Source organism: Punica granatum, chromosome 8, assembly GCF_007655135.1.
Source record: "Punica granatum isolate Tunisia-2019 chromosome 8, ASM765513v2, whole genome shotgun sequence".
NCBI classification, from domain to species: Eukaryota; Viridiplantae; Streptophyta; class Magnoliopsida; order Myrtales; family Lythraceae; genus Punica; species Punica granatum.
In genome coordinates, this window is record NC_045134.1 from 262,247 (window position 1) to 275,032 (window position 12,786).

At 38.7% G+C, this 12,786-nt stretch overlaps 1 protein-coding gene across 2 annotated transcripts; it reads right to left on the bottom strand.

Moving 5' to 3' along the window:
• Positions 1–6,058: 6,058 nt before the first annotated feature.
• On the bottom strand, positions 6,059–10,966 carry LOC116187411 (endoglucanase 5). Of its 2 annotated transcripts, XM_031516095.1 has the most exons (10): positions 10,511–10,963; positions 10,151–10,363; positions 9,598–9,798; positions 9,037–9,123; positions 8,749–8,913; positions 8,448–8,571; positions 8,114–8,277; positions 7,628–7,961; positions 7,156–7,218; positions 6,059–6,640 (listed from the first exon to the last, which is right to left on the bottom strand). In XM_031516095.1, the coding sequence occupies exons 1-10, from the start codon at positions 10,823–10,825 to the stop codon at positions 6,333–6,335; spliced, it is 1,974 nt and encodes a 657-aa protein (XP_031371955.1). In that variant the 5' UTR covers positions 10,826–10,963; the 3' UTR covers positions 6,059–6,332. The 2 variants fall into 2 exon arrangements, with proteins under 2 accessions (XP_031371955.1, XP_031371954.1); XM_031516094.1 differs by having other exon boundaries at positions 8,749–9,123; positions 10,511–10,966.
• Positions 10,967–12,786: the final 1,820 nt, after the last annotated feature.

Here is a 12,786-nt window from a genome sequence, read left to right on the forward strand (position 1 = left end):
TGAAGGGAACCTCTTAGAGTAGCGAATTGAGTAGAGAGATCATCGCCCAAGACGGCCTTTAGCTCATCGTCAACTTGAGGCGGAGGGAGTAAGGGTTTTGGTGGCGTGAGGGATGGAGCAGGGGGGAGATTTGAGAGCTTCGAAGCGGCAGAATCGAGGGAATGAGAAGCAGAGCGTGCAACGTGAGAGTTGAGGGAAAGCTTCAAAAGAACACTCGAGAGAGAGATTGAGTTTCGAGTGAAAGAACCGAGCTGAGAGTTATGTTGAGGGAGCATGGGTGAATTGGTTGAGCTGTCTCTCTATATGTTATGTATGTTCCTGTTATGTTTGCTTTCTCTTTTTTATTTTTTGCCCGAGAGTGAAGGAGAAAGGGGAAGAGATAAGGAGCCCGAGAGAGAGCTGGGGGAGGGAGGGAGACCAGTTGAGTCTGTGAGCTGAGGGGAATGGGAGGAGTTGGACTGAGCTGAGAGTGAAAGATCGAAAGGGAGAGAATTGATGGTCATCTCTAATCATCATCGTGAGCTGTAGAATAAGCGACTCATAAGTAAACATGACCGAGAGAGAACGGGAGTTGTTGTGTTTAGAGGAGATCAAAGCATGGTGATCAATAAAGGTGATTCCCTTAAGCCCCCACACAGGTCTATCCCTCGACTCTGTTATATGCTTTGTTCCTAAGCTTCCTCGAAAAGACCGAGAAGGAGAGAGAGAGTTAAAAAGCTCCAATCCATAAAGGAAAATTGGCGACGTGATCTTGGCATGAGGATTCGAATTTGCAGGGTGGGCATCAAAATTCGTTGGAGGTGGGTAGACCAACTTGTCGAGAAGCTACCTAGGAAAGAAAAAACAAAAAAGAAGAAGACTAGGAGAGAAGCTGAGCGAGAAATGGAAACTCGCACAAGAAGAGGAAGACGAAGAAGAGGAAATTCATTTGAAGTGGGATTATGGGAAGAAAAAAAAGGAAAGACGGAAAGAGAGAGAGAAGATAGAGAGAGATAGAGAAGGCAGGGGAAGAAGATGATAATTTAGGGTTACATCAATTTGTCCAGTCGTTACATCAATTTAATCATTGAATAAACTAGCGGAACAGTAAAGCCATTTGCCCCTATGTAATCGGGGATCAATCTGATGTAACGCCAAAACTCAAGGACTTGAACTGTGAAAGTTAAGAACTAAATTGATGTAATCGTGCAAAGTCGATGACTAATTTGATGTAACGGGGACGGAATTGATGTAACCGTGCAAAGTCAGGGACAAAATTGATGCAAAAGTGCAAAGTCAAGGACGAAATTGATGTAAAAAAATAAGTCAGGGGTGAAATTGTTTATTTACTCATTATAATAAATTATGCATGCATAATATATTTTAGGAAAAAGTACAAAAACCCCTCTTATGGCTTGACTTGATCCTCAAACTTTTCTTTTTGTCATTATTACATTCAAACTTTTAACTTTTTCCAATTTTGTCCTAAAAAAAAGGAAGGGGTCGCGGCCGTCGATCGGCAACCCTGACCCCACCACCGAGGTCGCATGCACTCACAGAGGATGTTGGTGACCATGGAGGTGGGGTCGGGGCCGCAAATTGGTAACCCCTACCATCGAATCGACTGGGATCTCTTGAAGTGAACCACGTTGTATTATTTGTCCCTAGAAAAAGGGTAAATTGCACCGGTGGTCCAAAATGTTTTACAAATGTTTCATTATGGTCCAAAAAGTTTTTTTCGTTACATGATGGTACAAAATATTTCAAAATTGTTTCATGATGGTACAAACCGTCAATTGGCCCTAACGCCGTTAACATTTTGCTGACGTGGCGCGTCTTATGTGTCACTTTTGTTACGTGAAACCAATCATACTGCGCCACGTCATTTAAGAGAAAATAAAATTTTAAAAAGTCCAAAAAATACAAAAAAATAATTTAAAAATACAAAAAAAGAGTAAAATTTTGAAAAAAAATAAAAAAATATTTTAAAATATTGAAAATTTAAAATTATTTTTAAGAATTTTAAAATCTTTTAAATTTTTAAAAAAAAAACAAAAATTTAGAAAAAAAATAAAAATTTATTTTTAAATTTGAAAATTTTTAAATTTTTTTAAATTTTTTTTAAAAATAATTTTATAAAAATTTTAAAATTTAAATTAAATTCTTTTTAATTTAAATTTTAAATTAAAAGTTTAAAATTATTTTTAAAAGTTTTTAAAATTTAAAATTATTTTTAAAAGTTTTAAAATTTTAAAATTTTTAGAATTATTTTAAATTTTTCGGCCACGTCAGCAAGGAGATGACGCGTGGTAGCCACGTCAGCGTCGGCTTGACGGCGTCAAGCTCAAGTTGTCGGTTTGTACCATCATGAAACAACTTTGAAACATTTTGTACTATCATGTAGCGAAAAAAACTTTTTGGATCATAATAAAACATTTATAAAACATTTTGGACCACCAGTGCAATTTACCCCTAGAAAAATTAAAGGGTTCAATTTGTCTCGAGCTCAAAAGGGGGGTTTTTGTAATTTTCCCTATATTTTATGTAGTTTGAATGACAATAATTCAAATAAAAAATATTCAAACTGAAAAATGATAAATGACACAAAATTGAATACTTATTATTTAATATTAGACTGAAATGAGATTGTTATAATATTTATTGAAAAGGTCTACTTATTCATCAAACTAGTAGCAATAGCAGTATGAACACTAGCCATTTCATCTACTTGACTAGAAGAACTAACATTCTCAAGTGTTATATCGTCTTCATCATCGGGATCAAACTCTGCATCATTATCTTACTTTTCGAAATGTGGATCATCTTGAGAATGAAGTCGTATATAATTATGTAAAGCCATAATTACATCCACAATTTTCACTTGCTTATCAAACGAATAGCTTGGCATAGTTTCAAGGATGCGTCATTTCTTCTTGCATACACCAAAGGACCTTTCAATGACACTTTTATAATGATGAATGAGCATGATTAAAAATTTTCTCAGGGCCACTTAGTTCACTTCCGTGACGAAAATCAGGAAGATGATACCTCTGATTTTTGTAGGGTCCTAGATATCCCTTCCCGTTGGGATATCCCGCATCTACCAAGTAATATTTACCTAAAATATTCAAAACACAAAAAAAAATATATATATATATATATAATAAGAATTTAAGTTAAGAAACAACATTAGCAATAATATAATAAAATAAGTTTATAAAAGTATATTCATGTAGTTACTTGGTAAAGGTTTTAGAAATTTAACACACAAGGATTAAGGGCACTATTGAATATGCAGGTATCATGAGCCGACCCCTTCCCAACCAGCCCAAATGAATGTAAAAATCATATCAAAGTTGCATGCCGCAATTATATTTTAAGTTGGATGACCTTTCTGTCCAATATAAGGTACCCGAAGGGGAATCGAAGCGCCATTTCTGGCAACCTCCCCCAGGGCGAGGTCGCCAAAAGTTTAAGGGGCCTCCGGTGACCTCATGTAGGGAAGGAGGTCACCGGAAAGGGGCGCTCGGATCTAGCCTCCCTCCCCCTCTCTATCTCAACTAGTTGCCAGAAATTGGGGCTCCGATCCCCCTAACTCCCCCTCTCTTTCTCTATAAATTCTTGTAATTCCAATCTTGGACTTTCTTCTCGCATTTGATTCTGCGTTTGAAGCATAATATTCAGCCGATTTTTACTCGAACTGATTCTTTGGGCTTCAAATTGGATTGAATTATTCAATTGCATTCCCCGGCAATTTTTTTAAAAATTTTATGGAAATTGTTGTTCTTGATTGCTGATTAATGATCCTATCGACTTTAATCAGTGCTTGAGGGGTTTATGAATTTGTAAGGGTTTTGGGTTATTTGTCAAGAACAAATCGAAAATAGCTTTCCTTGATCCTTTTATGTTTTGTTCAAGTTGGAGAAATCAATGATTTATGGATCCATGGTGTTGAATGTCTGTTGTGTTCTTTGCTGCTTTGGCTATGTGGGCTCTTGTGATGTGCACGAGCCAAGAGTGTGGGATCTCGAACTACAGGGGCCTTAAGAACACGGAGGAATTCAATATCCAGCTTGAAATCAGGACTACATGAAGAATCTGGACGAGTCCAAAAGGTGCCTATTTGAACTTCCTATTAATCACTATCAGGAAATCGAAGCATAATTGAAGATGGCAGTGGCACCACCCAATGGGAGAGTTGTTCTTGTCTTTCGAGCAAGGTGAGGCTTTGTTGAGTGTTAGCTTGACTGAACTTATGGCGTAGCGATAGGGATTTTTGGGGAAGATCGCCGGCCTTCGTCAGAGGCACCGGAAGCCTCTAGCGACCTCCCCCGCGAGGGAGCTGGTTGGCCAGGAGGAGCTATTGTGTCCCCTTCCCCGTTTTTCTCCAGTCAACTTGCTAAAAGAAATTGTTTTATTTTTTTTTTCAAGAAAAAGTGCCCAGATGACGTGCTTTGGGTCCAACGTGGGACTTAACGTGCCGAATCAGCATATAACGGGCCACATAAGCTTTTTCCATTAGAGACTAGATGAAAACTTGGACGAAAAGATTAACATGTTCAAACGTTTCAAACGGCATGACTAATTTGTATAACCAAAATCTTTTAGGGATGTCATTTCAAATTTCGTATCTTTCAGGACCAAATTGTGTGTTTTGTCATTAATCCATCAATGTTAGTGTCATTGTCACCAGTGTTATTAAAACAGGACCGGACGCTAAACAAGTCGAGGTATGGGTTCATGGGTTTATCGGTTCAATCGAAGGTTCGATGGGTCGGACCGCATGTCTAATTAAATAATAAATAATGCATATAAAATTAATAAAGACTACGATATATTAAATATATACACAATAATTCAAATAATTGAAATAATGAATGAAAGAAAGTTTTTTAATGAAGTTGTTTCTTCCTTTATTATGCTTAAATAGATAAAGAATGATCAAAAGCAAACCAATATGGCTATTGCCTAAATGGTTAAGAGGCTAGGTATGTGACTTTTAGGGAGGTTGAGGTCCTTGGTTCAAGTCTCCATGCATGCCATATTAACTTTTCAATAAAAGCAAATCCATATAACCAGCCGATTCGTATGGGTTTAATCAAAAAACCACCCGGTTTAATGGGGTCACCGGTCTAAAGGTGTAATTTCGATTTTTTAGAGAACTCTTTACTAAAAGTTTGAGAAAAATATATTAGAAAGGTTCAAACAAGTAAAGAAAATAGTAATATATATATATTAAAAAAGTTTAAACAAATAAAGAAAACAGTAAGTGATGTAAAAGACTTGTGAATGAATTTGAATATAACAAGATTCTTATTAAGTAATGAGTTCTCTTACAAAATTTGTAAGGGCTTGTTATAGTTTGGAGCATCCTCAAATATAAAATTTTGGATGTAGGTCCGCTTCATTTTTCATTTCATCAAAAAGAAGGATTCCTAGGTTCAAACAAGTAAAGAAAATAGTAATATATATATATTAAAAAAGTTTAAACAAATAAAGAAAACAGCAAGTGATGTAAAAGACTTGTGAATGAATTTGAATATAATAAGATTCTTGTTAAGTAATTAGTTCTCTTACAAAATTTGTAAGGGCTTGTTATAGTTTGGAGCATCCTCAAACATAAAATTTTGGATGTAGGTCCGCTTCATTTCATCAAAAAGAAGGATTCCAAGGTTCAAACAAGTAAAGAAAATAGTAATATATATATATATTAAAAAAGTTTAAACAAATAAAGAAAACAGTAAGTGATGTAAAAGACTTGCGAATGAATTTGAATATAACAAGATTCTTGTTATAGTTTGGAGTATCCTCAAATATAAAATTTTGGATGTAGGTCCGCTTCATTTCATCAAAAAGAAGGATTCCGCTCCATTAACTTCGATTTGAAATGGGTAAATATATATATATATATGGAATCCTAGTTTCCTTTCTTTTTTTTTTATAGTGCGTTTGGTTTGAGAGTTAAAGTAATTTTAATTTTAATTTTGAAAAAGGACAAATGATTGTGTAGTGTATTGAGTTAAAGTTAAAGTTAAAATTTTTGTAATTTTAACTGCGAACCCAAACGAAGCATTAAATAGGTTATGGAATCATAGTTTCATTTCATTGGTTACTTCCTCACAAATACGTATAATCTCGTTACAATGCCCCCACCTATTAACTTGATTTAACTCAACGATTAATTAGCGGGGGAAGGAAAAAAAAAAAGAAAAAGGAAAATTACATGCAAGTCTTCTTTGCTCAGATCAATGAAATGAATCCATCCATCTAAAGCTACTTTCTTTTCTTGGAATGGATTCCCAAAAGCAAAAAAGCTTTAGATCAATACCCCTGTGCTTGGCTTATAATTAAGCTCAGTGATAGCTTACAACTGTAATCTTAGCTTGGGGGCCCCCTTGAATATAAACGAAGGAATACTCTCCCCCAGGTTTGAGGACCTTCTGCCCCTGCGGAAGCTCATACGTATTCCTCTCCCCGTCCCTGGTTGAGCTCAGTCCCCACAGGGACCCTGACAGATTCTGGATTAGGAGCTTGAGATCCCTGATTGATGCCTTCTGGGATGTGTTCTTGATTATCACCCGGTGCCGGTAATAAGCCATTCCTCTGCCGTCTGCCCATGTGTTTGTTATGGAATGGAAGAATTCCACGGGAGCTTCTTGTTCTGTAACACACAGCAGGAAATTGAGAACAGCTTTCATACAATATTGTGGATTTTGAACTTATAGAAAAAAAAAAATAATCATGCGTAGCATGCAGAAGAGTAGCTTTTGTTTTTGTGTTTTTTTTTTTGGGGGCAATTCTCGCGCGTACCTGCATTTCCTGCAGCTGGTGTCTGTTGGGAATATATGGTAAGTGATGATATGAGATGTATTCCCAGTAGCTAGAAGGGTGAAGTACGTATATATGGTAGCACAGAAGGATAAAAAATGAAATCGAACATGCAAACAGTACGTTTTTCGTATCGACCTTAATTTACAATAGATGCAGGGCTGTTGTACGTGTTGCTAGAAGAAAATCATGAAACTGGTTCCATATTGCATGAGAATGTCAACTCTGGCAGTTTAATTCTTCAATCAAAATTCGGTTAGCTATATAGGCTGACACTAGAAACTAATTTTTCTCTTTGTCAAATTGACTAAAATATGCAGAGATGTCCATCCTGGTAGTGGTACTGACCGGCAGACTTGGAGTGCCCCGCTGGCGCTGGTCGCTGGTTGTGGTAGGAGCCTGTTAACACAGCTGAATACATACGTATATGTATAGGTAGAGACTCGGGTTAGATTTTCTGAAGGTACTTAACCGACTGTTGAGACGGAGCATATGAATTTTAAATAGAAACTGACAATCATAGTCATGGATTCAGTTATTATTTATTTACTTTAGTTTGTTTATCTTCAAAACAATGCCGGCGGGAACCCAATAGTTGTAAGAAAGGAAGGAAGGAAGTAAAAGTTAGGAAGGAAGTAGCCCCGTTTCTGCATCCTCCCCCCCAAAAAAAGAAGAAGAAGAAGAAGAAGAAGAAGCCCTTCTTCTGGTCTACTCCATGCGCAATTGATCATGGTCAGGTAGCGAAAAGTCCCTTTTTTTTCCTTTTTTTTTTGCAGATTTGAAATGATAATTTCGATCTGGCGCTGTTTTGAATTGTTACCTGGAGTTCCATATACACTTTGCAGCTTGGAGAAAAGGCCGATAAGGGGTGCACAGCCGCTGAGCGTGGGCTCCGTTTGTTCATAGCTGGATCTATTGTCATCAAAGCCATCATTCTTGTTGGGACCTCCCACGAGCGCTCCATAAATTACATTGGGATTCCCTTGGGGGCGACTGTACCATGCGTCGAAACCTCTCACACATCCTACGGCGGACCGTAGAAGAGAGATGGAGGGAATTGAAGCTCCTCTGTGGTGAATGTGAGTTGGATAGTTTGTCCCGTATCCCACCAGATAGCTCATCGACTTGGGGTTCTTGCCGAGAACATAATCAGCCTGGAATATTGGATGGTTTTTGTTTGAGTTCGTTAATTTGGAGGTCCACACTCCACAGTGGTTCGTAGCAATTGTAAGACGACGTTATGTTAGTAACAAATAAACCGGGGAACGAAAAGAGAGGACTGATCAAATAAATGGAGATAGTGTACCTGAGACTTGGCGAAGTTGAGGAGGTCCTGAGGCTGAAGTTGGGCGTCTGGGCAGGCAATATTGGCATTTGCAGCGGATAGATAAGCAGAATAAGCGGTGAGAAGGAATGCTGCTGCGGAGACATACTGCAGGTTGTTCCACTCGTGGAAGTAGAGCAGTCCTCCTGATGGGAATTTTGAGGAGGAAAATTTACATATTGTAATGCTATTCGATTTTGAAAGGCTGGATACGAATGAATTATTCAGTATAGCATTATTGAGTGGAGTGGGAGCAATTGAGCAACAAGTCCAGAAAAAGTGTGCGTCAGTTCATGCATGCCACTCCCTCACTCACCAGGAGTTCTATCAACATTGTAACCGCCATTCTTCTGCAGGCATGCACAGGCAAAATATTGTGCCTTCGCTTGATACTGCTTTAGTATAGAAGTGTAAGGGCTGTAGGAATTGTCCATGAGCACCTGCCCATTTTATTTTTCATTGCATCAGTCAATCAGTCAGTCAATCAGGAGCTAGCTAGCTAGCCAGCCAATTTTTCGTATAAAAATTGTTGTTCTGCCAAAAGCTTCGAGCCGGGGTTGAGCGTACATAGAAATGGAATAGACATTAAATAGTGTAATAATCTGAATTTTAATTACCTTGGAGAGGAGGATCTGAACACCAGCATATTTGGTGTCCCATGAGAACTCTTTGACTCCCCAAGTAGTGCCGCCCATGGCGGCCCCATTGTCCACCACATACTTCAAGTAGTACTCATCCCCTGTTGCTCTATACAACCACACGGCCGCCCATAGCAACTCGTCCTTCCAACCAGAATATACAAATATTCTCTTTGTGTCATTTATTGGCTTCCATTTATAAGATATAAGAAGAACTATTACTAGAGCAAGAGCAAGACCACACGGTGTAGTCTGCGGCTTACTTACAGAGTAACCGGAGGAAGGGTAGAATTGTTGTGCATTCTGTATGGAGTCGTCATATTGACCTCTAAATCTATCCGCAAATGCGAAAAGCTGCAACATTTGGTATGGTTACACGCATGCTTAGCTAATTACCTTAATTAGCTTAGATGACTGCACAAATCAATCATCAATCAATTCATGCATGTTTAATTAACAGTACTGAACTACTTGAAAGGCAGGCAGGCAGGTTTTAAGTTTTTCTTTTTCTCTGCCATGCAAACTTTAAATGAAAGACCTCCAGACCTTGCTTTGTGCGTCTCATTCGTCTTCTTAATTTGTAGAGGACGACGCACGAAAACACGAGGAAGGAAACTAATTATTAAACCATACTGCATGCTGTAAATGTAAATGTTTTAAAAAGGGTGAACATTATTGTATATATATTTTTCGATGCAGTGGGAGTGGGAGGGGAGAGACACAAATTAAAATGGCAGCGGATTCGAGGCAAACGTACGAGGGCGTGAGACAGGCAGACATAATCATATATATATACATATATATATAAGACTGTTAATAATAATTAACCTGCTTAGCATGAACTAGAAGGAGAGCGGAGTAAGAGGAGTTGTAAGGCTTGAAAGCCAAGGATGCAGCAGCCAAGGCGGCAGCAGTTTCACCAGCAAGATCTGAGCCAGGGTGCTCGTGGTCGAGCTTGTAAGCATCCCTTGGCGTGCTCATGTCCTCTGCTCGCTCCCAGCAGTAATGATCAGAACTCCCATCCCCAACCTGTATTATAAAATCATGCATTAATATGTTTATACAGCTTTCTTATTATTAATTTTTAATATTGATCAACTGAAAAAATAAATCGATTGGTGAATATCTATCTATCTATACATACATATATATATATATATATATATATATATATAGCTGACATGGTGCATGCATATTTCTTCTTCTTCATCAGTAAATGCAGACTATCTATATTATTAAATAGAAGAGGCGTATGATCGATCGGGTGAGCTTCATGCTGGTAAACAAAAGGCGGGAGGAGACTAGATAGAACTAATCTAAGAGGGGATTGATAAGATAATAATAGTACGTACTTATGCTGTACTGTACTATACGCACGTACCTGGGCCCAGAGGATGTCGGGCTGTGGGTGGGACTTGATGAAGTAGTCAGTGGCCCACTTAATGGCCCTGAGCGTGTGGCCCATCTGGTTGAGATGGGTGATCTCCTTGCGGAACTCCACGGCTCCCCAAGCGAGCATGGTGGTGCTGTAGGCCATGGGTAACCCAAACTTCACATGGTCTCCCGCATCGTAGTATCCTCCCAACAGGTCCACCTGCGGCATTAATTAATTTTTGCATTTGCATTTGCATTTGATTACATGTAGATATATATGCAATGCGCATTATTCAATGTCAAAGCAGCAGCATATACACATACATACATACATACATATATATATATATATATATAATTAACTTACCCCTTGGAGGAAGCCGTCTCTGAGGCCGGAGTCGCTGCGCCACTTGATGCGCTGATCCACAGAGAGCTTACCAGACCTCTGGGCCTCGAAGAACATCAAGCTCTTGTCCAGTGCATCCCCGTAGTTGTAGTGGTACTGATATCCATCATCTCCTGCTGGGGCTGGTGCTGGTGCTGGTGCTGCTGATGCTGTGCGTGCCAGCTGGGGGAGAAGCAGCATCGGCCACAGGGAGATGAGGAAAGAGGAGAAGAAGCTGCCGACCCTTACGAGCCTTAAGAGGGGCAGGCGGATTGGGATTATGGACGAGGAGCCCATGTCGTTTGATATATTCTCTAACAATGGAACCTTCCTTTCTCAATTAAGTGCAATGATCAGCACTTGCTGTATGGACATTAATTCAGGTCTCCTCATAACATACACATATATATAGGTATGTGCGTACTGTAGAGTCGGGGAGATGTATATAATGCGTGCAATTCCACGATGGGAAATAGCAGAGAAGAAAGGTAATTATGGACAGGGAGGAGTGGTAGCCTTCACGTCGGTTTTGGTTCTCTCTCTTTTTATTTTATTTTTCATATCTTATCTTTCGTCAAAATTCTTACTAAGGGATTTTGTTGGCTGATGGAAAGTAGAGCTTCCCACGTCGAACGAACGAACGAACGAACGAACCCCCAATATATACCCATAATTTATTTTTGTATAATATACATAGACTCTTCTATCTCTCGTTATATGTGTTTTGACTTTGTGCGGGTGTATAATAATAAATAAGTAAATTTTATAAATAACTTTGGACTCTCTCTCTCTCTTTGTTTTTTTTTTTAAGGGATGGGGAGACTTCATATTCTCTGGCAACCAACAAGGAGCGGTGGCGGCCATCAGCCGGGCCCCTATTGCCGGCCTCCCCCCTGCCCCTTCCTTCATGGATCCCAATCAGGGTGACCCCCACAATTTTTTTTAAAAAAATAATTTTAATCTTTTTAGTTTTTTATTTTTCATAATATATCAATAATAATATGCAAAAATCAAAAAGCACGAGGTTAATACTCTATCTAGGCTCGATTAGTAAACCCTTAACTCCACATTGCTTGTATTTACAATTCCATCCATTGAACTTTGCCATATATATATATATTTTTTGGATTGGAATTATGAGGATTCATTCTTACCAAAAAGGAATACAAGGCAAAATTGCCCAAAAAAAGATCACAGGATGATCATAAACGGAGGGGTCTCCTTGGGCAAACTACAGGGAAGAATTTAAAGGTGGAAAAAAACACCAGCAAATAAGCATTAAAAACAAGTGTAGCAGCCCATCAATGTTCCGATCAAAACTCCATGCCATCTCACATGGACCTCAAAAAATCAGGGGAGGGATCCTCAAATCATATATCCGTGTAGATCTTGGCCATCTGTTGAAGACGTTCTTAAGAAGCATCAACATCAGAGCAAAACTGGGGGGTCCCGGGCCGTAATCATGCACCAAAACCCCTCACAGAACCAAGCTGACAGATAGAGTATCACAACCTAGGCCGGGGAAGGTTGCCAACCAATCCGGCAAAGCCGAGGAAGACACCAGACCACTGACCAATCCGACTGGCAAGGGAAGGTGCCGGGCTGCTGATCAATCCAATCTATACTAGTTCACATTTGCAGCAAGATGGACAAAACGACCGGAGAGGCTTGAGGTGGCTTTGCCGAGACAAACACATCCCAAAACAAAGCAGCAGACATAAAAGCCACATAAAATAAACTTTGTTGCTTTGATCATTGTTTATATCAGCTTACTCACCCCGAGCCTACTCACCGGAAACAAAGGTGTTCTTGCCGCTGGAGGTGGTGTATTAGTGGTCTAATACAGGCTGAGGGGACTTGTTCCTTATGCAAAATTTGTTTTTTTGCAGCAGGCTTGAATTTGAGCTCTGTTTTGTAAAGTAGTAGTTGTTGTTTTTTTTTTTTTTAAAAACAAAAAATGTTTGTCAGTAGGCTCGCGTGCCATTAAAGTTTGTAAATGTTAGCCGGTTAGCTTGTTTTGGGTGAGTGCTGGAGCTTTGTAAGCGTTGATTGAGAATGAATAGAGTACCAACACTTATATCTAAAAGAAATTATGAGAAGAATGTAAAACGCAAAAAAGAGGAATTATATAATTTATTAATTTTTTTGTATATTTAATTGAAGACGAAGTTTCTTCTTTTCTTTATTCGTTAGAAGTTAAATATATAATTGAATAAGTTAAAATATCAAAATAGAAGAAAACCCAAAAAGAATTGCAA

What these genes read in the sequence shown, in the direction of transcription:
- LOC116187411 (XM_031516094.1), bottom strand. Translation starts at nt 10,825, where the DNA reads ATGGGCTCCTCGTCCATAATCCCAATCCGCCTGCCCCTCTTAAGGCTC. An exon ending in GAGACGGCTTCCTCCAAGGG is followed by an intron (nt 10,364 to 10,510) that starts GTAAGTTAATTA and finishes TTAATGCCGCAG; the next exon opens with GTGGACCTGTTGGGAGGATA. An exon ending in CAATGTTGATAGAACTCCTG is followed by an intron (nt 8,278 to 8,447) that starts GTGAGTGAGGGA and finishes AATTCCCATCAG; the next exon opens with GAGGACTGCTCTACTTCCAC.